This window comes from Rhinopithecus bieti, unplaced genomic scaffold (assembly GCF_001698545.2).
Source record: "Rhinopithecus bieti isolate Rb0 unplaced genomic scaffold, ASM169854v2 scaffold_37505, whole genome shotgun sequence".
NCBI classification, from domain to species: domain Eukaryota; kingdom Metazoa; phylum Chordata; class Mammalia; order Primates; family Cercopithecidae; genus Rhinopithecus; species Rhinopithecus bieti.
In genome coordinates this window covers 660,509-685,672 of record NW_016815797.1, presented here as the reverse complement: position 1 = coordinate 685,672, position 25,164 = coordinate 660,509, and the positions used below count along the sequence as shown (strand labels likewise).

The 25,164-nt window shown below is 47.3% G+C and overlaps 2 protein-coding genes across 4 annotated transcripts in view; one reads left to right on the top strand and one right to left on the bottom strand.

Moving 5' to 3' along the window:
- Positions 1–13,139, top strand: part of CENPP (centromere protein P) — a 279,336-nt gene extending 266,197 nt beyond the window's left edge. For 2 of the 3 annotated variants that reach the window (XM_017853697.1, XM_017853701.1), the window contains exons 7-9: positions 9,702–9,781; positions 10,890–10,981; positions 11,383–12,990. In XM_017853697.1, the coding sequence (XP_017709186.1) occupies positions 9,702–9,781; positions 10,890–10,981; positions 11,383–11,513 (303 nt within the window). In that variant the 3' untranslated portion in view covers positions 11,514–12,990. Of the gene's footprint in view, positions 1–9,701; positions 9,782–10,889; positions 10,982–11,382 lie in introns of all 3 variants that reach the window. The other variant, XM_017853698.1, reaches the window with a different exon arrangement.
- IPPK (inositol-pentakisphosphate 2-kinase) overlaps positions 12,925–25,164 on the bottom strand; it is a 62,460-nt gene continuing 50,220 nt past the window's right edge. Inside the window, exons 12-13 of the mRNA XM_017853694.1 lie at positions 17,822–17,901; positions 12,925–14,425 (exon numbers count right to left, since the gene is read on the bottom strand). Of these exons, the coding sequence (XP_017709183.1) occupies positions 14,200–14,425; positions 17,822–17,901 (306 nt within the window). The 3' untranslated portion in view covers positions 12,925–14,199. The remainder of the gene's footprint in view (positions 14,426–17,821; positions 17,902–25,164) is intronic.

The window sequence follows — 25,164 nt, the reverse complement described above, 5'->3', positions numbered from 1 at the left end:
CATTTAAACGCTACGCTGTGACCAAAAGGACAAAGGTGCCTGACCGGGTATTAGGCCCGGGAAAGTCTCGGTGTCAGATAAATGACTACGTTGTGTCAGTTCCATGTCATGCTCCATGTGTCCAGAGGAGCGGGCTGGGAGGGGACAGCAAGCACTCTGGGGAGACTGTAAATCGGCTGATCAAACAAGGTGATGCACTGAGGGTGAAGGGACACAGTGTCTCCCCAACAGCAAAGTGACTGACAGATGTCAAAGGAGCTGGACTGAGGTGTCTAGGAGAGCTCGTGCCCGCGTGTTTTGAATATGGGTGTGCACAGACAGGGCTGGAAGCGGCTGCAGTGGCTCATGCACCTGCACACACCTGTGCGTCCTTCCTAGCTCTTTCCACTGACAGGCCCTAGAAGCAATGAAGCTCCAGGAGCAACGAGCCCAGGTCTTGGTTTGTAAATACTGTCAGCTCCTTTGATTCCAGAGCTGGGCAGGGAAGTACAAAATGAGCCCAGAACAGCTGATGATGCCAGAGAGCAGGAAGACCTCAAAGAATGGTGGGGCTGTGTCAGAAGCATGAGTAGTTTACAGGAGCTCATACTGGCCAGACCTGGGGGCTTGAGCATCACAACCAGTAGTGATCTTAAACAGCTTACAACCTGTGGAATAAAAAGTGACTGTGAGTGGATACTGATACAAACGAATAAGGGGAAAGGAGCAGCTCTTTCTGCTGGTAGAAAGTCAACAGATATGGGAGGAATGATGGCAACGGAAAGCCACCTTTTAGGACCCTCACTGTCATTGCTGTTGCCATGAGCCATCGTAGGGTCTCAGACTCGGGGGTGGACAGTGGTCTCAGGACATCCCATGGAGCACAGTGGTGGGGCCGCGTCTGAGACGCACAGGCAGCATTTCCATGGGGCTCCAAACCTGGCATCATCTCAGCATGGACATGTAGCGTTAGGCCGATTCAGCCAGATTCAGCCAGATTCAGCCATCTGTGGTGCCAGCAGCTACACCCAGGCTGTCGAGACCGGTCCTGCTGGGGCCTGAGGGGACAAGGAAGGAGAGACGCAGTTGGGACAGCTGGGGACATCTGAAGGGGCACGTTCTGGTTTGGAGAGGCATGCTTTGGTCACGGAGGAGATGTGCTCAATTGGGGAGAAACCCTGTGTGCGTCCAGGGGCGAGGGAGGGGTACCATGTCTCAGCATGGCGCAGCACAGAGGGAGGTGACAGGCGGTGTGAACAGGCGGCAGCTTCTCATTCTCCTCATGTACTGTTTCTGTAAATTCAAAATTACACTCAATGTTAAACTTTTTTTTTGGAGACAGAGTCTTGCTGTGTCACCAGGCTGGAGTGCAGTGGTGCAATCTCGGTTCACTGCAACCTCTGCCTCCTGGGTTCAAGCGATTCTCCTGCCTCAGCCTCCTGGGTAGCTGGGATTACAGACTCCCACCACCACGCCCAGCTAATTTTTGTATTTTTAGTAGAGATGGGGTTTCACCACGTTGGCCAGGATGGTCTCGATCTCCTGACCTCGTGATCCGCTCGCCTTGGCCTCCCAAAGTGCTGGGATTATAGGCATGAGCCACCACACCTGGCCTCAAATTAAACTTTAAAAACACAACTGAGGCTCAGAGAGTTTTAAAAGGGATTTCTCAAAGTCATATAGCCAATCAACAGCTAAGTGGGCTATGGTAGGACCAAGGCCCCTTGTCCTGGGCAGAGCAGCTGCACTGGCCCCAGGGCCCCGGCAGTACCTGTTCACTTGGTAATGGTTTGATTGTCTAACACAGGTGAGATCATACACATGGTAACATGTGGAGAACCTAGACCAGTGTCTGGCACAGAGGTACCTTTGTGTTTGTCAGTTTTCTTTCTGAAATGAGGGTAGATCATTGATCTTCCCAGTGCTCCTGCTGTAGGCATTTCTAAACCTTTCTGAAGTTTGTCACACTTCTCTCAGAAGTCTTGTGCATGGAGGGCAGCACTCAGCTCTGATCACCCCCGACATACCTCTCCTGCCTTACCCCACAAAAAGTACCTCATCTGCACCCCTGCCCCGGAGGTCAGAAACTCTCCACGCCCCACATCCACCAAGCCCTGATGCCACACCCCCAGAGCACATCCGTCACTCCAGTGTCACTCAGCCATGGTCCCCCTGCTTTCTCCCACATCTCACCCACCTCCCCAGTCCACTCTCCACACAGCAATCAGTGTGATCCTTTCCAAATGACATCAGGTGGGGGTCTGGGGACCAGCCTGTGTGTTCTGGCCCTGCCCTGCTCCCAACTTCATCCTTGCCCTTCTCCCCACCACCAGCAGGTGGTAACAGGACTGACGTGCATTCTGAAAGAATCACTCACTGCTCCCAGTTTTGGAGCTCTTATTAATGAACATTTGCATGCAGTTTTTTTGTATGGATATATGTTTTCCTTTCTCTTGGGTAAATATGTAGGAGTGGAATTGCTGGATCACATAGTAAGTGTATGCTTAATGTATGTTTAATGGGTTTAATGTGGCAAGAAGCTGCCAAATTTATCCAGTTCCTAGCAGCAGTGTATGTTAGTTCCAGTTGTTCCACATCTTCACTAGAACTTAGTATTGCTCTCTTTTTTTATTTTAGCCATTCTGATGGGTATGTTGTGGCATCACCTTGTGGTTTTAATTTGCAATTCCCTAATGACTAATGATGTATCTTCTGCACATTTAACCAAATAAGAGATGTACAAAACATAATACACTAGTTTGGCTTAAATCCATTGTCCATTATTTAAAATTGGGTTGTTTATCTTCTTTTTACTGAGTTGTGTCCTTCATATATTCTGGATACAAGTTTTTGCCAATATTTTCACTCAGTCTGAGGTTGGCCTTTTTCTTTTTCTTCTTCTTTACAATGGCTTTTAAGAGTAGTAGTTTCTAATTATGATGAAGCCTGTCTGTCAATTACCTAATTTATTTTTCTCTTATAGTCACTGCTCTTTTAGTTAGTTTTATTTATTTATTTTTTGAGATGGAGTTTTGCTCTTGTTGCCCAGGCTGGAGTGCAATGGCGTGATCTCGGCTCACTGCAACCTCTGCCTCCCAGATTCAAGCAATTCTCCTGCCTCAGCCTTTGGAGTAGCTAGGATTACAGGCGTGTGACACCATGCTCAGCTCATTTTTGTATTATTAGTTGAGACGGGTTTTACCATGTTGGCCAGGCTGGTCTCAAACTCCTGACCTCAGGTGATCCACCCGCCTCAGCCTACCAAAGTGCTGGGATTACAAGCATGAGCCACCATGCCTGGCCTGCGTTTTTATTTAAGAAATCTTTGGCTAACCCAGAATTACACAGATTTACTCCTATGTTTTCTCTCAGAAGTTGTACAGTTTTAGCCCTTACATGTCCTTTTTTTGAGACAAGAGTCTCAGTCACCCAGGCTGGAGGGCAGTGGTGCAATCCTGGCTCACTGCAACCTCCAACTCCCCGGTTCAAGCAATTCTCGTGCCTCAGCCCCTCAAGTAGCTGGAATTACAGGCACACGCAACCACACCTGGCTAATTTTATATTTTTAGTAGAGAAGGGGTTACACCATGAGACCTTGTTGGCAAGGCTGGTCTCGAACTCCTGGCCTCAAGTGATCCACCTGCCTTGGCCGCCCAAAGTGCCATAATTACAGGTGTGAACCACTGCGCCCAGCCCCTTACATTTCTATGTATGATTCATTAGAGTAAATTTTTGTATATGGTGTACAGTAAGCACTGAAGTTCTTTTTTTTTTTTTTAACATGTGGATATCCAGTTGGCCCAGTGCCAGTTACTGAAGCATCTAAGGTAAATTTTGCCAGCATCTTATGCCACGGTGTGACCTCACTGTTGTCATCTCTCTATAAACCAGAGTATCTTTCAAAACAGAAAATGTTACTAACATGCAAATGAAACCAAGATGATTGAATGGGGGAAGGAAGAGTCTTTTCAACAATTGGTTCTCAGATAACTGGATATTCACGGATAAAAGAATGAAGCTGGACTCGTACCTCACACCATATATATAAATTAACTCAAAATGGATCAAAGACCTAACTTTAAGAGCTAAAAATGTAAAACTCTTAGAATTAGACATAAATATAAATCTCTGTGACTGTGAATTAGGTTATGGTTTCTTAGCTATGACACCAAAAGCGCAAGCAGTAAGCAAAAAGAGAAAACTTAAACTGGACTTCATCAAAATGAAAAACTTTGTACTTCAAGTGACGCCATTAAAGAAATAACAAGACAGCTCACAGAATGAGCAAATATTTTATCATATACAGGGCAAGTGACTGGTTCCAGGATATATCAAGAGCTATTACAACTTAGTAACTAAAAGACAACTCAATTTAAAAATAGGCAAAGGGGCCCGGCGCCGTGGCTTACACCTATAATCTCAGCGCTATGAAGGCCAAGGCAGGCAGATCGCTTGAGCCCAGGAGTTCAAGACCAGCTTGGGCAACACGGCAAAACCCCGTCTCTACAAAAAAATACAAAAATTAGCCAGGCGTGGTGGCATGCGCCTGTAGTCCCAGCAACTTGGGAGGCTGAGGTGGGAGAATTGCTTGAGCCTGGGAGGTGGAGACTGCAGTGAACCAAGACTGCACCACCGCACTCCAGCCTGGGAGAGAGAGTAAGACTCTGTTTAAAAAAAATAAATAAAAATTGGCAAAACATCTGAATAAACATTTCTCCAAAGAAGGTATACAAATGGCCAGTAAGCACATAAGAGAAAAGCAAATCAAAATCACAATGAGATACCAACTCACGGCCACAGTGTTGATGGGGCTATGGAGAAATCAGAACTCTCATACACTGCTGATGGAATTATAAAAACAGTGCAGCCACTGTGGGAAACAGTTTGGCAACTCCTCAATGGTTGCAGAGTTATTATATGACCCAGAAATCCCACTCCTAGATATATAACCAAGGGAAATGAAAATACATATGTGCAAAACTTATACACAAATGTTATGAACAGTAATGCCAGGAGCATTATTTCAAAAAGCCAAAAAGGGCCAGGCACAGTGGGTCACACCTGTAATCCCAACACTTTGGGAGGCCAAGGCAGGCAGATCATGAGGTCAGGAGATCAAGACCATCCTGGCCAACATGATGAAACCCCATCTCTACTAAAAATACAAAAATTAGCCGGGTGTGGTGGCACGCACCTGTAGTCCCAGCTACTCAGGAGACTGAGGCAGGAGAATCACTTGAACCCAGGAGGTGCCTATAGTCCCAGCTACCCAGGAAGCTGAGGCAGGACAATCGCTTGAATCCAGGAGGCGGAGGCTGCAGTGAGCCAAGATCGCACCACTGCACTCCAGCCTGGGCGACAGAGCAAGACTCGTTCTCAAAATAATAATAATTTAAAAAAAAAAAAAATCAAATACCAAAAAGTAAAAACCACCCAAAAGTCTGTTAGTTGACCATTGGATAAACAAAATGTGGTACATAAAAGACCATATATAATTCCATTTGTATGAAATGTCTTCAATAGAGAAGTTTTATAGTTTTAGCCCTTACGTTTCCATGATTCATTAGAATAAATTTTTGTATTTGGTGTGCAGTAAGCATTGAAGTTCTTTTTTTTATCGTGTGGATATCCAGTTGGCCCAGTGTCAGTTACTGAGGAGTCTAGGGTGAGTTTTGCCAGCATTTTATGCCACGGTGTAACCTCACTGATGTCATCTCTCAATAGACCAGAGTATCTTTCAAAACAGAGAATGTTACTAAAATACAAATGAAAGCAAGACAGAAAGTAGCCTGGGTGGTTGCTTACGGCTGTACTGGGAGGGTGGGTGAAGGGGACTAGGGGCAATAACTAAAGGGTACATTAGGGGGTGATGAAATGTTGTGGAATTAGAAAGTGGTGATGGTTGCACCACCTTGTGAATATACTAGTACCCACTGAATTACACACTTTAAAGGAATTATGTCTCATATAATTTATATGAATTTATCTCAATTCTTTAAAAGTCACTGAATCGGCCAGACATAATTTTTGGAAAAATATTAAAGTCAAGATGAGTTAACATATCTGTGGACACTCCAGGGTAGACTTAAACTCAGGATTCAAGTTTTCCCATTTGTTTAAGTGGGAGACACAGCATTCCTCTTTGGTATTGCACTGAAATATAATACAAGGTTGGTTTTCTGTCAAGCTCTGCTAAAAATTCTATTCCCTTTGGACTAGCATCCGGCAGCTGTTGCAACAGCACAGCGGGTCTCAGGTGTAAAACTGGGGCTGGATATCAAATTGCCAACATTCTCACAGCCGCCATCTTTCTATCATAAACATCAGGAGAGCTCTCAAATGCAGACTCCCCACATACGGCAACCAGCTGAACACACACCACTTGAATCGCTGCCTCAGCATTTCCAGCTTAAGACGAGCTTTCCCGTGGAAGGCTGGGGGCTCCAGAGGGGAAGCGCCAGTGCCTGCCAACCAGTTAGTGTGCACGACGTGGTCCCCTCCCAACAGCCACCCCTGCATCACCACCTTCCTGACGACATCCACGGAGGCACAGGCGTCCTGCTCATTTCCCGAATAAGCCAGAACTCTCGGGTGTGCAGGTCCCTCGGATGCACTCGGAAGAGCCATGGGTCCAAGACTGTCCCACAGGGCTCAGCCAGGTGCTGCCCTTCTCTGGGCCTCGGTTTCAAACGTGACACATCTAAGGAGCTTTCCAGATAAGGCTTATGATTTTCCAATTCACTGTTTTTGTGTAACTATTTGTCATGGAAAGCATTCAAAAATATATGGTACATGCCTCTTCCTCATCAGCGCATGTTTGCCTTAACTCTTTCTTGCCAATCTGGTCATCTTCTATCCACGTCAAATACAGTCATTTATAAAACTCGACTGCTGTTGAGATGTGCTGACTTTAGGCCTGTTGACCTCACGCCCACTCTGTCTTGAGTTGTATATAACTAGTGTACCCCTGTTCACAGCTTTTCCGTCTTCTCTCCCCACCTGTACACGTCTGCCAATGAGACCCATCCTTTCTATTTCAAGTTATCACTGACCGTGACCTTGGCTAAACGAATGGGGCATTATTAACTTCCACAAAAGAACCTTTGCACACAGTCCCACAAAAGTCCTCCAGAAACATGCACTGAATGCCTGACCTCTTCCTGATGTCAGCGTTTCTACCTTTGACTTTCTTTTACAAACTAAAGGGAGGAAGGTACACTTGAATTTTTTAGTGAAAGCATCTCATTTAAACCCCTTTTTGCTCACAAGGAGAGGTGAGGAGAGGCCCAGGGAGGCAGAGAGCTGCTCCATCTGCTCTCTTGTGCTTGGAGGCTGAGCCTTGGGCCCCACGTTGGAGCTGGCCCAGGCCCCAGCCGTTCCAATGAGTCCCAAGTGCTGCCGCTGAGCCAGCCTGGAAGCTGCGCTGCCACGTTCACAGGCTCTCCCTTACGGTCCTCGTGCAGTTGTGATTAATTTGGAAGAGGCTGCGGTTTAAAAATCAACCAACACTTTCCACTTAAATCACTTAGGTATACATTTTCTTATGGAAACTGTTGTGCTGAAGTTAGTAATTGTAAGCTTCCTCCAGGCCCCTCTCAGCCTGTGGTGGGTGCAGCTGGTGCTGCGATGCGCCTTCGCCGGGTTAGGCCCACACGCGCAGGGTGAGGGCCTCCCACACTGGCGAGAGCTCAGCGATGCAGGGGCTGCTTCCTTTAAAAACTTTGTCACGTCATTGTCCCCACACAACCTCATTCAGCAGAGCTGATCTGGTTCAATCCGGCAAGTCTCTGGAGCAGCAGGAAGGCCCTGTCACTGCAGTTCCAGCCTGCTCCCTTGCCTTGTGTCCTCTGACCAGCCGTCAGGCTGGATGCTTCTCAGGGGAAACCTCCCCTCACTATCCTTCCCTAAGGCCTGGGGAGGCCACAGTGCTTTTTAATCATGGCAGGGCTTGCATGGGACTTAAGCAGCACCCCCAGGCTGCCCTTTCTACATCAGTCGCTGTGAGAGGACAGAAAGGAAAGCACGTCTGTCAGACTGGCCCTAGGACCTCGACCTCTCAGGCAGAGCCTGCCGTGAAAGTCTCCTGTCACCCCTGACCCTGCAAGCTGTTCTCACAAGAGCAGACAAAAAGACAAGTTTTTTCGTGTGTGTTTTTTTGTTTTTGTTTTTGAGATGAAGTTTCGCTCTTGTCGCCCAGGCTGGATGGAGTGCAGTGGCGTGATCTCGGCTCACTGCAGCCTCTGCCTCCTGGGTTCAAGGGATTCTCCTGCCTCAGCCTCCCGAGTAGCTGGGATTACAGGCGCCCACCACCACGCCCGGCTAATTTTTTTATCTTTAGTAGAGACTGACTTTCACCATGTTGGCCAGGCTGGTCTTGAACTCCTGACCTCAGGTGGTCTGCCCTCCTTGGCCTCCCAAAGTGCTGGGATTACAGGTGTGAGCTACCCACCGCACCCAGCCAAACACACACGTTTTGTTTGTTTTGAGATGGAGTTTCGCTCTGTCGCCCAGACTGGAGGGCAGTGGTACAGTCTCGGCTCACTGCAACCTCCACCTCACAGGTTCAAGCGATTCTCCTGCCTCAGCCTCCTGAGTAGCTGGGACTACTAGCACATGCCACCAGGCCTGGCTAATTTTTGTATTTTTACTAGAGACAGGGTTTCACTATGTTGGCCAGGATGGTCTCAATCTCTTGACCTCATGATCCGCCCACCTCAGCCTCCTAAAGTGCTGGGATTATAGGCGTGAGCCACCGCACCCGGCCCAAAAGGACAAATTTTTAAGAACTGAGAGAATAGGGCCACCATTACTTTGATCAGTTTTGAGTATGTATCACCTGTTCAGGTTCCAGTAAGCACACTGTTGTGGTTTGATCTAAATTCGCGGGTCAGTTCTGGTAGAGCTAGAGGCACCGGGTCCTGCTGTGAGTAACAAAAACAAGCAGATGTGTCCAGAATGTTCACAGCCCATGGGGGAAACCAGACTCTCCCAGAACTGGAGGCCTGGAAATCTGTGAGATTCCACTTGATTTCCCTGCTTTCAGGAGGAGGCTTTTGACCATAAAATGCCATCTCATCATGAAGCTTTCACCAGGGCAGGGCCTTTCCCTTACTGCAGTGGGAGCTGCGCCACCACTGGGCACAGTGAGGGTACCCGAGTGGGCTCCTGCCCATGCCCAGGACGGCGTGTGGGCTGGGCGCCACTGCGGTGAGTGAGTCCTGAGGACGGACAGGTGAGGGGCGTCCAGGCCCGGCCACAGCCCTCACGGGGCCTCAGCTCAAAGGGCTTTTCAGGTCAGATGCTAAAACCCTGCGAAAACAGCTGCTTTCCAGCAAGGAGCCTGGCGCCTCCACTTGGGAATCCTCTGACCAGTCCTCCCCAGACCGTCCAGGTTGTGACGGACAAGGGCAGACCAAGGAGCCATCCCAGGTGGAAGGGGTGTGGGGAAACTTGTGAGATGAGAATGCAGCTGTAGGGCGGTTATGTACCACATTCATGCTGGGGAAGCAGCAGTCATGGGAGCCTGGAGGTTGTGGAGAGACCTACAGTGGGGCAGACGTGTGACAGCAAGGGCAGGAGGGGCAGTCGGCGCCCGTGGGTGCCGCGTGAACACTCGGACACTGATTTTCGCCGGACACCTGGAACGGTGCCCCATGCCCCTCCCACGGCCCCTTTCTCCTCACCAGTGGATCTGTCTGTAACCGTTTCTTCTCCCCATGCAGGAAAAGTACCCAGATGCCGTGTACCTCTTGGAGGGGCCCTCCTCCTGCTCCATGGGGATCCGCAGTGCCAGCCGGCCAGGGTGAGTCTGCGCAGGCCACGGGGCCTCCCATTTCCTGTTAAAACAAGGATTCTAAGCAGGAGACCACCTAAGTAGGACTCTAAGTAGTAAACCACCTAACCAAGAACTAAAGGTCATCGGTTGGAGGAATCAGTGGTCCCAGCAGGTATGCCCAGCGTGGGGCTGCGGGCAGCTGGAGCTCTGGAGGATGTGCTGGGCCACAGGGGGAAAACGCCAGTCCTGGGGCCCACCTCAGGACTTATGGGGTCACGGAAGGGAGGCTGGGAGAAAGTGGAGATGCTTGTGGATCTGCTGTTACTTAGAAATCCAAGGGAAGAAGCCAGGGGTGAGTGGAAAACCCCAAAGCAGTGAGAAGAAACAAGACAGGCTCAGGGCCCTGACAGCACAGCCCACCCCTCCACCAGCCCCGGCACCACCCTGGCCTGTGCCGCGTTCTCCATCCTCTTCCCTTGGCTGTGCGTGTGTGGACATGTATCCATCTGGGTGTGCTTTTATGACCTGTGTGTGAAAGGCCTCAACTCAACTGGTTTCCAAGCTTTAAAATCGTGTGGTCCTTACGCAGGCTTCTGGGACTTGTCTTTGTCACCCTCACCTCCTCCAGGGTCATGAGCAGCTGCAGTGCAGTTTCGCTGCTCATCCTCCCGGAGGGGATCACACACAGGCTCTTCAGCTCTGGAGCATGTGGCTTCTTTGTTCTGGCTCACACCTCCTGGCACACACTACACAAGCTTCTCCTGGGCTCAACTGCCTAGAAATGAAATTCCTGGGTGCATGTTCAGCTTTCTGTCAGTGCCAGATTATTTCCAAAGTGGCTTGTCCATGTCTGCTCCCACCAGTAATTTTGAAGTTTCCATTGCTTCGTGTTCTGTACTTCGCTGGTATTGGCTACTGATGTTTGCCAATGCAGTGCGGACAGAGCAGCACCGTCCTGTGGTCCTGCTTCCATCTGCCTGTGCTACTGACCGTGCCTCCTCTTTGCTGCGGGCCGCGGTTTCTAGGAGCAGGGGAGCCCAGCATGGGGAAATGGAGACCAGGAGCAACTCATGGTTGCTCATCTTTTTGCCAGATTTCAAAAAGCACAGAACGACATGTTTTATCGCTTTTTCAGGTTTGAATTAGTCATTGTTTGGAGGATACAAACAGATGAAGACGGGAAGGTTTTTCCAAAGCTAGATCTTCTCACCAAAGTCCCACAGCGAGGTAGGTCCCTGGGTGTGGCTGCTCTAGGTGACTTCTCAACATGCCCAGCAAAGCCACCTGCCTATTTCCTCTGGGTTTCAAAGGGCAAGAATCAAAAATTGGAAATCTCATTACTTTGTCTATCAACTTTTACATATTTTTATCAATAATCACTCAAAAAGAACATGAAAAGGGATTGCTGCCCCAAGGCCCTCCCAGGCTGAATGCACAGGGAATATGCCTCGAGCCATCGGTGAGGCCTCCACTCACGCCATCTCCTCGCCCGCCACTAGCACATCCCATCCCATGCAGCCCGTTGGGAGGAGGGCGGGGTCTTGGTGAGGTCCATGCCAGCAGAAAACAAAAAACCAAAAGCTGCCACCTTGAAGTTTCTTGTTTAATGTTTAATGTTTTCTTTATAGCCCTGGAGCTGGACAAGAACAGAGCCATAGAAGCCGCTCCTCTCAGCTTCCGAACCCTGCTCGGAGTGCTTGGAATCGAAGCTGCTCTGGAGAGCCTGATAAAATCGCTTTGTGCAGAGGAGAACAACTAGTTCTAAAACAGTGAACGGGAGGATTAAGATGCTGCGCGGAGGAGCATGCGATTTTATTGAATATAAACATTTGCTATTTTCCACTTAGAACCACAACCTGAAGACATGCTGTCTATGCAGTTATGGCACATTATATGGAAACTCTCATGACATGAAAAATAAATACAGCTAGTTAAGTATAAAAAAATGCCAAATAAAAGTGACATGTACAATGTGGTTTATAAAAATAAGCTTAACATCTGAGAGACTGTACTGAGTGGTCGTGTGTCCTCAGATGTGTGGGGAGGACCCATCCCCCCACCCACCGTGGCCTCACACCGAGTCCACCTTGGACATGGCCACATTGCTCAGCTGGGAGAAGCCACCCTTATCCTGGTTGCTGCCTCCTGGGGGGCTCTGGAGATGGATGCCTGTGGCACCTCATTTTTAAACTGTCCTTGGCAGCCCAGGGGAGCCACGCCCACACTCCCCACCTCCCCCAGGTCCACACAGTGGCACTGAGAGGCAGTCTCGGCAAATCCTCACACTGGTTTTGGTCTTCCACAAGAAAGTGGAGCTGTCAGCTTAGTAACAAGAATGGCCTAAGACAGCAAAGACAACACTGTTCCTGGGCCAGGACGTGAGGAATGAGGTCCTTTATGAAAGACCCCCCTGCAGAGCCTAAGTGCTACACTGATCGTCCCGGATGTGCCGTGAGAACCGTGACCTCATCAGTCGCCCATTTAGCATTGTTAGGATCTGTGACCACGTGTTGTCTCAAACCAATCAGGGCTGTCATGACTACACAGCAGCAGCAGTTTCCAGAACGTGCCAGAAACGCATCCACAGCAATGGCACCCACTGCTCAGGGGCTCCTCACAGCCCGGGCTGGTGGGAGCCAAGACCAGACAGAGGTAGGGGGTCTCCACCTGTTTTCTCTTCTCCCTCAAATACAGGCTGTTTTCACTGTGTCTAGTCCAGCCCTGTCTGGGCCCTGTGCTAGGCAGTAACACTTGCAGCCCTGAAGGACCTAGGGAGCCCAGCCCACCTTCCCATGGACTGGGGTTCCCTCTCATGTGCACTTGAACCCAGGACCCAGCATCCTCCGCACACCGTGACACTGGGCAAAATCATCCCAAACGAGGCAGCCCCAGCCCAGCAACAGTGAACTTCCCGTGGGTCAAGACAGTACTCACGGCCACTCCCTCCACACTTCCCAGAGCCTGTGGCCCGTCTGTGAGCTCCATGCACGTCACTTAGGTGAGTCTCCAAAGCCCCCATCCCGGCACACAGGACCCGTGTGTATGAGACGGTGTCATTCGAAGTGAGAAGAAAACAGTAAAAGTGTCCAGTTGTATAAGTATCTTTTTGCACCTCTGAGTGTAGAATTAGAAGTAAATATGACAGAATTGAACAATAAATTCTAGAAGAGTTGCCTTGATTCAAACAAGTATAATTCTCAAGTTATCACAAAATTTCCCACAAAAATTTACAATCAGCAAAATAGTTTCCTTATTTCTCATGTATAATTTTCATATAATTCCATGGTTTCGCTAATATTATATGTTACAATAAGCCTCCATTAGTCCCTCAAAACGATGATATAAATAAGTCTGTACAACCTAGCATAGAATAAAAAACTGACACCAAGATTCCCAACGTTTTTCATAGCAGCCGGGCACACTTTGGTGACCCCAACGAGAACCCTCTCGGCAGCAGCCAGGAGCTGTTCACCTTCCGGAAGCAGGGCCTGTGGCAGCCTGACAGGGAGAGGCCACGGGGCCCAAAAACTCAATGCGTCTCAAGGCAAACCCGAGGGAGGAACTCGGTCCGGGAGGAAGACAGCACTCGTTCCTCAACCAGCCCAGACACTGGAGTGTCAGGAAAGCACTGAGCTGTTGGGGCACACATCCCAGCCCGGCCACAGCAGCTCAGCCAGTCACAGCTCCACCTCCAACTTCTACAGCAGCAATTTTTAGTGGGAAAGAACAACTCATCTCCCCCTCATGTGAAAGATTAAATTGTAAAGCAAAAAAAAAAAAAGGTCAATGCTCGCATGAGTGGTGTCCATCCTGACCTGAGTCTTGCGCTCCCTGCCGCCCCGTGTGGAACCACGGGCTTCAGCACCTCCACAGGGACCCTGAGTCTACACTGCTCAGAACCAGCGTCTGCACAACCACGAGGTCACGCTCTGCAGCAGGGAACCACCTAAAAACCTGTGTTGATATGTGGCTTGCACTGAAAAGTGACCATGTAACTCAGCTGGGGAAAGTTCCAGTAGTATCCATGTTTTCTTAAAAGTCCAAACTGTAAAATGTATGTGACAATTCAAGTTTTCTATGTTAGGAGTCTGGTGGTAGCAGATCCAAACCTTGGGTCTTAGAATAAGGCTTTTAGCATTAGAGAATCAGACATGAGCCCTGGTTGGGAAGGAAAATCTATCCAAAAGGTCTTCCTAGGGCTTAACGGACACTTCCATTTGAAGAGTGTGAGCAGCTTCCTGGGACACAGCACGTCCTACGTTCCTTGTCCAGGAAGATGTTCCCAGTGCTCTTCAATTCCATGTCTCCAAGAGGCAATCCCACCTCAACAGGGGTTAAAAGCAAAAACATTCACAACCAAAGCTCACCCAACACAACAGAAAATAGCTCTATCATTCAACCTTCACATTCTGTGTTCAAGTTTCAAAGACACTGCAGGGAAAGAGTTAGACCTTGTGGAGAACTAACGTGCAATCTTCGCTTTCCTTGAACCGAGTCGACATCACGGCATTGTCTTTGGCACATACAGTCTTTGAATAGTAGCTGACGATCTTGCCGTCCAGTTTATACTGATGCGGAATGCTCTCGTAGGGCTTGAGGTCAAGGTCCAGCACAGACACAGAGAAGGCAAACCTGGACCTCGATGAAGGGATCACAGGCCTTCGGTCAGAGCTGCAAGTAAAAAATACCATTTCAGGATACACAAGCCTCCCATTCATTTCCCTCCCTCCCGTTCTCTCTCCCTTCCTTCCTTCTTTCAACTAGTATGGGTTTTTTTTTTTTTTTTTTTTTTTCTCTTTGACTTCTGCAAAGTTAGATAAATCAATCTCTTTTAAAACAGAAGTGAATGGCCTCACACCCCAGCTCACAAAAAACACTCGTTCTGGGCATCTGTGCGTGTGGACAGCTGTCTGCGCTGGCTGTGTGCACCAGCACGCAAAGCTTCCTCAGGCCAGTGCACGCCACCATACCAGGCGAGAGAGGGTTAAAGGGCTGAAAGATGGAAAAGTAATTACGTGGATCATGGGAGCGATGTTCCCCCAGCCCAGTGGTATAAACGAGCGCTGAAAAGTCCCTTTATCATGAGCCAAGTATTACAAAACCAAGAAAAAGTAAAAAGTAGATCTGGCCATTCCAGCGCCAAATGGATGAAACGTCGACAAGCCTTCTCCTTCTGTGCCTCTCCTGTCTGCTGAGAAACGCAGGCTCCTTTGGTTCACATCTGAAGAGATCTGGTTTCTCATTTTATTCTCAAATTTTATCTTCAGTCCTTTGTATTTTGCTTCTCACGGCTTAGTTTTGTGGTTTTAATAAACATCAGAAGTCGTGTGCTTATAACAAGATGTGAATAATTATTTGCCCTGAAAAACACGTTTCGGATTACTCTGAGTGCTGAATTCTGCTGTGTCCCGCTTCTCATCTCAGGGCACTCAGCACACAGCACTCCAGTCACCGGCTAAATAAGTGACCTAAGCTCAGTTCAGTCCAAGAGAAGTATCCTGGGTTCTGGTGTCCCAATGTTTACTACTATTCGAGATTTAGAAGATTTAGAAATCAACAAACCAAACCCCAACTTCAAAAGCTCCTGCCGAGGACAGGAAATACTGATGCGCCCGTCCCTGCTGTGAGTGACGCTGCTCAGCACGGCCTCGGCACTCACTGCCACCTGCCCCAGAATCCTGTTTGTAGGAAAAACAAATCCCTGACTCAGCTGCTGGGGTCAGTAACTATTCTCGCCTGAGGAGTAAACAGCAAATAACTCGTTTACAGATTAAGGTCGTGAGCCTCCTCCAGAAGCTGGAAGGTGCCTGCAGCTCCTCCCAAGGGGCCACATTTTACTGTGAGAACCACAGAAGCCCAAGGCGCCCCTCAGTTCTGAGGCCTGAGACCCAAGCTCAGTGCACCTGGGCTGGAACAGTCATATCCCCAGCCCATGACTAGGGCTACGTATTTTAAAGGACACCTCAGTTAATTTCTCAGAAGCAGCACCTGACACGACCATGGGTGTAAAGACAGGAAGGATGTTCCAGGCAGCTCCCGGGGAGGGTCTGACTACCTGGGTCAACTACAAGCTAGCTCCATGGCAGCCAATGGCAGTGACCAGCGGGCACCAGCTCCTGACACAGAAATGCTCTTCTTCCTGTCAGCACCCCAGAGGACAAGACTGGGCAAGAGGCCCCAGGGACACACATGTCCCTTTGTGCCACACATGTGCCCTCCAGCAGCCTTGGAGAATGAGGCTCAGGTGGCCTTCTGGCTGCAGGGGGTGCTGCCCTTGCCTGGAAGGCCATTCTCCAGGACACTGACCCGCTGGGGGTTGCCGGGAATCGGGGTGGAGAAGCCAAGGCCGCGCACTGTGTTTCAAATGGGAGGTCGAGAGGAGCAGCAGGGTTTAGGCACGGGAAGCCATGGCGGCTCTCTCCACAGTTCCAAATTCCCAAAGGGGCAAAGCTCTGCAGCGACAGGAAGGCAGATCCAACTTGAGACATTTTCCTTTATGACAGGCAGAAACAGTAGCACAGAGCTGGAGAAGCCTTTATTTTAGGGGGTGTAAGAAGTTGAAATGTGGTCAGTCTATCTGTGACCTGTAAATTAAAGTCTAGGGATCTAAATTTAGTCTCAGGCCTACCAGGCATCTCAGGATGCCAAGACGACTCATGAAAAATCCCAGCCTTGGCTTCTCCCTAGACCTCTAGAGCACCACAGTCACTGGGACTGCACAGGTGCGGCCACTGCACACACCTTCCTGGAAGCAGGCCCAGCCCCACATGCCATGTTCTTGGAGGAGAAGCCTTCTCTGAGATCCTCTCCTTTTGTTGAGAAAGGCCTGGCTAGAGTGCTTTGTGCTGGATGATTCCCGTACCTTCACCCCAGGTCTAAGCCATGTGGCTCAGCACCTTCGAAACACATCCTCTCCCCGAGTGTCGTTTTCTGCTGAGCACTTGGTCGTGAGGACCCGGGCCCTCAGCTTTCCCCACGTGCTGGGTTTCCATTTTGACATCACTGACCAGGCACTAAGAGATTCCCAGGTGCTAGACGAGGTGAGTAACACGTCTGTCCTTCAGCCGCCTTTCACAGCCCACCTGAGCACCCCGCATCCAAGCACATCTCCACTGCCCAGCTGCATCCTTGGTCCGGGGGCTGCTGAACAGTGGTATCCTTATGGGTGTTCTCTCTTCGAACACCACCAGCTTAATCCAGCTAAGGAATGCCTCATAACTTAGCCCTATAGGTATTAACTTAGGGGATAACAGAAGTTTTCAACTAAATAGAACCTTTTTTCTACTTCAGTTATGCCCTATCATGTTCCTCAGTATTTCATATTGGAAAGTAAACAATTCTGTGCCTGCCAGGGAACAGGAATCCTGGGAACTGTTTAGTTCAAAAGCACCGGGAAAACGAGTGGCTGGCAGCCAGCAACCAAGGTCATCTTGACCCAGGAACACGTTAGAAGAATGTGGAACATTCTGCAAATACGGGGTGCAGGATTTGGCACCCCTGAAGATCAGTGATGGAGATGCTGTCTAACAACGATGAGATTATCAGTTTCATCCCGAGTTCCCAGGAACAGTGAGACAGGACTAAACAAAACCAGTGGCATTAGGGAGAGGGCTGCGCACAGGCCAGTTATTCAGAGGAGGAAGCAGAAGAAAACGCATGCCTCACAGGCTTTCAAATGACTGTGGTAGTAAAAAGGCAGGTGCACCACGCTGGCACCGTGGGAGACTGAGGAACAAGGGCCACGGGCATCCACGCATCTCACGGACTGGCTTTCTCTGAGGGAATGGGATGGGCAGCTCACTGTCCACATTGTTTCTGAGCTCTTGGAGTATTTTCTTAGAAAACAGAAACTTTCAATGTAATAACAACCCTTTTAAGTTACTCTCCATAAATCTGTCTTTCGACCGAATTACAAGCTTCTGGAGGACGAGAGTTGTAAGCCCCATGACGCCACGTAGGCCAAGGAGTCTCTAAATACAGGGAAACCAGCTGTCCTATTAACAATTAACCAGCTGTCCATAAAACCCCGCGAGACCCAGGCTGCAGGCCCTGCAGTGGTCGCCTCACCTGGCATCCTGCAGACAGGGGGAGAGCGCAATCATGATGGAGCAGTCCTTGGCAGTCATGGCGACGCGGTACTGCTGCACCTGCAGGGGCAGGAAAGACCATCTCCAGGTCACACAGGAAGCCTCTGGCCCCCACACAACCTTCCTTCCCAGTAGCCAAGTGCGGGAACTGCTTCCTGCCCCAGAACCTGAGGGTGGGGTTAGGAGTGTGGGCCACAGCGAGCAGGGGCATCAGGAGGTCGCCCTGTGAGGGCACCTGGGCCAGCCCTCAGCCCCACGGGGCTGCTCAGAGGCCAGCACCGCCCCCTGACCTCTCACGGCAAGCGGTGTGGGACCCCGACTCCAGACCCTGAAACAGATGATCCGTCTTCAGCAAGGTCCCCACAGTCGGCCTTTGGAAGGAAAAGCAGTGAGCCACCTGAGCCCCGCATGTTGGCCACACGCAGAGTATCAAGCGAGCATCACTCGACACCTGCAAGAAGGGTGCACAGGGTGTTCGGCAAGGCGTCACTTAGAACGACATTCCCTCCGGAATATCACAGTCACCAGACAACTGCAGACGGCCACCCTTCCACAGGCTGTGTGTGTGTGAACTCGCTCCACCCTCCCAGCAGCCCGACAGGGCAGCACGGCCGCCGTCGCGCTTTACAGACAAGCAACACACACAGACATCACTTGTCCGTCGTCAATGGCAGGGCAGGGACTCAAACCCGGTACGCTGGCTCTGACATTTGCACTCTTCAACACATGCTCCAAGCTATGTGGGTCTGTCCATACTGACCAGAGACAGCTCAACACACACCGCACTGTCAGAGGTGACATACGTAAAGCCGTACACATGCTCACATGTGTGACGCAGGCAGGGAGGGAGGTGAAGGATGCTCACAATTGTCCCTGTACAGAGCAGAGTGTGCGGCACTCTCTCCCCTTCCGTCTTTGGACTTTCACATATGGTTTGGATTGTTTTAGTTTGCAGAGCTCTCACTTTCACAAAAATAAACAGCTGTTAAAAAAAAAAGTAATTGGGCCTTACACGTCACTGCCCTCAATATTTCTACTGATGACAGACCATCATCTCCTGTCTCCCTTTTAACCACTCCCCTCAACTGCATATAACTCGGAGGATATGGCCTTTGAAAACATCCAGGCTGCACCTTCCAAAGGGCAGGACTGGGCAAGAGGGAGTGGGAAGAACCTCCAAGCACGGATTGAGCTCAGGCCCACACACTGTTGTCGGGGCCTGAGAAAACCTTTCACAGCAGATGGAAATGAGCAGCTCCTATCCTTACACTCTATTCGGTTAGCTAGGAAATCAGCTATTTCCCAGAGTACAGAAACATCCCAGTCCAAAAGAATTACTAAATATAAGAAAGAAGTGTAAAATATGTACTACATCCTTAGTGTACCGCAAAAGCCTTTCTAAGAGAAAAAACCCAGAAGCCATTAAGGTTTCTCAAGATTTGAAAATGTAAAATTGCCAGGCACAGTGGCTCACGCCTGTAATCCCAGTATTTTGAGAGGCTGAGGCGGGTGGATCACCTGAGGTAGGGAGTTTGAGACCAGTCTGACCAACATGAAGAAACCCTGTCTCTACTAAAAATATAAAACTAGCCAGGTGTGGTGGTGCATGCCTGTAATCCCAGCTACTTGGGAGGCTGATGCAGGAGAATTGCTGGAACCCCCAGGAGGTGGAGGCTGTGGTGAGCCAAGATCGCACCACTGCACTACAGCCTGGGCAACAAGAGCAAAACTCTTGTCTCAAAAAAAAAAAAAAAAAAAGAAAACATAAAATTAAAAAGCCTTAGCAGGGCCAAGTGTAGTGGTTCACACCTATAATCCCAGCACTTTGGGAGACCGAGGAGAGAGGATCACTGGAGCCCAGGAGTTTGAGACCCCATCTCAATAATAAGTCAATGAATGAATAATAAGCTTTTATATAACAAGTCACAATTCAAAGGCAAAAGATACATGAAAGACTGGGAGAAAATATTTGCAACATGTAACAGAGTATCAACGTCAAGAATATGTAAAGTGTAAGAAATCAATATGAAAAAAGAAAACTACCTCCAAAAGTGAACCACGTAAATTGACAAAAGGTGTGTGTGTGTGTGTATATATATATAAAAGATGTTCAGTCTTACTAAAATCAAGGAAATGCAAATTATAACAATGAAGTATTTTCCAGTCATCAGATGGGGAGAATTACACACACACACACACACACACACACACACACATTCGGCCCTTGGTGTCTGTGAATTCCAGATGCAGAATCTGCAGATATGGAGGACTTAACTGGGGTACTTAAGCATCCTGATTTTGGTATCAGATTTTGGTGTGTGTGTCATAAAATGAAGAGGTTAGATTTCCACTTCATGTAATGCGAGAATAGGTAGTTGAGGCCAATAAACTGCTGAGACCAACTAAAAAAGCTAGACAAAATATCTGCTTGAAGGCAGAGCTAACAAGCCAGGGAAGAACTACTACAACAGGGAAGGACAAAGGTATCTGGATCTGCTTTTCCAAGAGAGGGCAGTGATAATTCCACAGTTGACTGAGAGGAACTTTTAACCAAACTTCAGGGCTATGGGGACAGTAACCGTCACGACCCCCTTCTTTGGATTAGTTTTTAAAATACTGCCCTTAAAAGAGTAGAAGTGAGGCCAGGTACAGTGGCTCATGCCTGTAATCCCAATACTTTGGGAGCCCAAGGCAGGTAGATGACTTGAGCTCAGGGGTTTCAGACCAGCCTGGGCAACATAGCAAAACCCTGTTTCTACAAAAATTACAAAAATTAGCCAGGTGTAGTGGTGCACGCCTGTAGTCCCAGCTACTCAGGGAGGCTGAGGTGGGAGGATCACTTGAGCCCAGGAGGTGAAGACTGCAGGGAGGTGAAGACTGCAGTGAGCTGAGATCGCACCACTGCACTCCAGCCTGGGAGACAGAGGAGACCCAGTCTCAAAAAAAAAAAAAAAAAAAAAAAAAAGAGTAGAAGTGAGCCAAAGTCAACAGGCCCTACCAGGAATTACAGTTTTACTTCAAAGAGACCAAACCATCAAAACTGAATTAAAATGAATTCCAGCTGCTAGTGTTTCCCAGGCCTCTGATAGAAACAAACCTAAAATTCTCTCGAGGCCTATGATCCTAGGCCTCAAGTTACTTCTAACATAATTGTTCAAATACGATTTCTAGCACACAAGCAAAACTATGCAGACACAAGAAGACAGGATGACATGAATGGAAACCAGCAAAAACAAAACCACAATGGGGGAGAAGGTCTGTGGGAAGCTACATATTCCACTTGATTTTGCTGAGAACCTACAACTGCTCTAAAAAACAAGTCTATTAAAAGAAAAAGGTGCCACTGAAAAAAGAAAAACCCGCAAGAGTAGAAAAAAACACACATGCATGGATTCCAGCTACTGGAGGTGCCAGACACACACGCTGTATCAAAGAATAGAAGACAAAACTGAGAACTTCAGGGAGAACTGGAAATGATAAAAATGAATCATTCAGAGATTCTAGAACGAAAAAGATGCAGAAATAGACATTAAGAATTCAACGGATTAAACAGCAGATGAGAAAAAACTGAAGACATGCAGGTGGATGGGGATAATTTCAATGTAACAATGATTGACAGAAGACCAACTAGCATTTCTCTTAATTGTGGTTCCCCTTGTGGTGGTACAGCTAGGGTTACAAGGAGGGAACAGTTATCCTTGCTGTAGCTGTAGGTGAAGAACTGGCAAAACCAACCTTTGGCATACGCTGAGGGGCAGCTAACGACTATGGTCCAAAGAGTCTGAAGTGTCATTCCACTGTTTCTTCCAAAACACCTGCAATGCCCACATTATTCACTCTTTTTAAAATGCAAATGTTATTTAGGAAGCATAACACTACCACATTAACTAGTTTTCTAAACCGAGTTTAGTTTTCTAAACCTGAAGATATGGGTTGGACAAAAAGAGGTAATAATTTGGGGTCAAGGAACAAGGCAGAGGTAAGAAAATGGGAAAGCTAAAGATACCTGATAAACTGGCAGACAGACCACAAGAACATACCCAGAATGAAGCATGGAAAGGATACAACCGAGAAAAGATAAAGCAAGGGCTACACGGCGTAGAAAATTAAGAGAATACGTCCCACATACTTGTAATTAGAATCCAAAAGAAAAGAGGAAAAAGGCCACGCACAGTGGCTCACGCCTGTCCCAGCACTTTGGAAGGTCAAGGCAGGAGGCCTTGAGTTTGAGAACAGCCTGGGCAACATAGCAAGACTTCATCTCTTAAAAAATAAAACAACATTTTTAAAAGCTGGGCATGCTGGCATGCTTCTGTAGCTACTCAGGAGGCTAAGGCAGGAGGATCCCCTGAGCCCAGGACTTTGAGGCTATGATGAACTATGATCATGCCACTGCACTCCAGCCTGGGTGACAGAGTTAGACCCCATCTCTCATAAAAATTAAAATAAAGATAAATAAAACAGGAAATGGGCAAAAACAAGAAAAAATTAAGACTAATATTTTCCTAAAATGAAAAAAAGACATCAAGCCACAGATTCTAGAAAGCCTCCAAAAATACCATTTATACATATCATGAAACAAAAATTAAGAACTCATCACCAGCAGACCTACACTAAAGGAAATATTAAAGAGTGCTCTCCAGACAAGAACAAAAAGATCCCATATATATATATATATATATACACATACACTCAGAGATACAGGACAGAATGAAGGGCAATGTGGGAAGTAAATACATGGGTAAATGAATAATGCCTGTAATAAAAAAAATTAAGAATGTCTCCTTGAGTTTAAAATATTAAAATACACAACAACGATAACAATGGAAGTCAGCAGCAGCAGTAAAATGTACTCTAAGAACCTTGCATTGTCCAAGAAGAGGGTAAAAGTACTAAATAATATTAGACTTTAATAAGCCAACTGCTTGCTGGCAATAACTAAAACAACCACTAAAAAAAAAGTAAAGGCATCTACAACTTCCAAGCAGAGCGGGGACATGGAATGATAAATAACAAGTAAGCCAAAACTCCCAGCTACTCGAGAGGCGGAAGCGAGAGAATGGCGGGAACCCGGGAGGCGGAGCTTGGAGTGAGCCAAGATGGCGCCACTCTACTCCAGCCTGGGCGACAGAGCGAGACTCCGTCTCAAATAAATAAATAAAAAAGCCAAAAGACTGTCCGAGAAGAGAAACAGAAACCTAAAATAGGTAAGAAAAATTTTTTTTAAGCTTTAGTGTAAGTCTAATAAAATAACAAAGACAGAATGTCAGAATGAATAAAAAACCAAACCCAATTATATGCCACATTTTAAATACAAAACAGAAGGTTAAAATGAAAGGATAGAAAAGATACATAGTGCAAATATGAAACCAAAGAACCTAGAGAAGCTCCATTACAATCAGTCAAAAGAAACAAAAAGTATAACCAGAGATAAAGGACACTTGAAACTGATTAAATGATTACATGGACATATTGTGTGATGGTAAAAAGAAAAAATAAAAATTTAAAGGAAATGGTAAATGACACCAAAATGAACATTTTAATTCACCAGGAAGATGTAACAGTTTTAACTCCGAAGCAGCTAATAGCATAGCCTCAAGATAAGTAAGAATAGGCAAATTCAAAATTATCATGGAAAGTTTCTGGCCATCCTTCTTACGGAACAAGCAGACAATAAAATCATTAAGATTACAGATCTGAACAAAACAATTAATTTAGCCTAATAGGCAGATTAAAATGCCATACCCAACATTTGAGTAGACACTACCTTTTCTTTTTTTTTTTTTTTTTTTGAGATGGAGTTTCGCTCTTGTTGCCTAGGCTAGAGTGCAATGGCGTGATCGCAGCTCACTGCAACCTCCGCCTCCCAGGTTCAAGGGATTCTCCTACCTCAGCCTCCCGAGTAGCTAGGATTACAGGTGCCCACCACCACGTCTGGCTAATTTTTGTATTTTTAGTAGAGACAGCATGTCACCTTCTTGACCAGGCTGGTCTCGAACTCCTCACCTCAGGTGATCCACCCACCTCAGCCTCCCAAAGTGCTGGGATTACAGGCGTGAGCTACCATGCCCAGCCAGGAAGACACTACCTTTTCAAGCACACATAGAAACATTATTTTTAAAAATTAATAAAGCCACAAAAAATTTCAAAGGATCAAATGGCAATCTCAACAAATGCCACAGGATCCCTTAGACTCTATTCTCACTCCAATGTAATTTTGCTAGTAATCAATACAAAAAAGATAACAAGAACTCTCACATGCTTACTAATTAATTCCCTTCTAAATATTTCCATGAGTCACAGAAGAAATGTTCATTGTTATCAGAGTATATTTTAATTGAATATTGAAAGTATAGCTTGTGGAATGTGGCCAAAGCCATTTTTAGAGGCTTTAAATACACATTTTAGAACAAAGAAGGTGCTGAAACTTGGATAAGCATCCATCTCAGGAAGAAGTTACAAAAGGAACAAATTAGCCTAATAGAAAAAAGAAAATGATCAAGAATTAATCAAACAGAAAACAATCATACAGTACAAATGGATCAAAAGTTGATTCTTAGGAAACTAAACTCTTGGTGGGAATGATTGAGTATCTTAGCCCCCTCAGGCTGCTATCACAAAATGCCCAAAACTGGAAGCTTATAAACAACAGAAACTTATTTCTCACAGTTCTAGAGGCTGGGATGTCCAAGACCAAGGCACTAGCAGATCTGCTATCTGGGGAGAGCCGACTTCCTTATTGACAGCCCTCTTCTCACTGTCACCTCACATGGTGAAAGGGGCTGGCTTGCGCTCTGGGGTTTCTTGTATAAAGGCCTGAATTCAAATCGTGAGGGCTCCACCCTCATGACCTAATCACCTCCCAGAGGCCCCACCTCCTAACACCATCACCTTCGGAGTTAGGATTTCAACATATAAATTTGGCGGCAGGGCAGGAGGGTAAAACATTCAGACAGTAGCAGAGAGGGAGAGAAATCAAATATCAGACATCTGGAATAAAAGAGCATACTTCAGATCCTATAAAACATGACAAGATAATAAAATAATATTGCCCAACAAATCATACGCCAAAATTCTGAAAACAGAAAAAAATGTATAGAAAACTGCAACTTACTAAAATTTGAAACTTTCCTACAAAGACAACTATGGGGCCTAGCTGGTTTCACATCTGATTCTACAAAGCATTTAAGTCAGAAATAATACCATTCCTCTTTTTTTTTTTTTTTTTTTTGAGACAGGGTCTTGTTCTGTTGCCCAGGCTGGAGCACAGTTGTACCATCCCAGCTTACCTATAGCCTTGACCTGCAGGGCTCAAGTGATCCT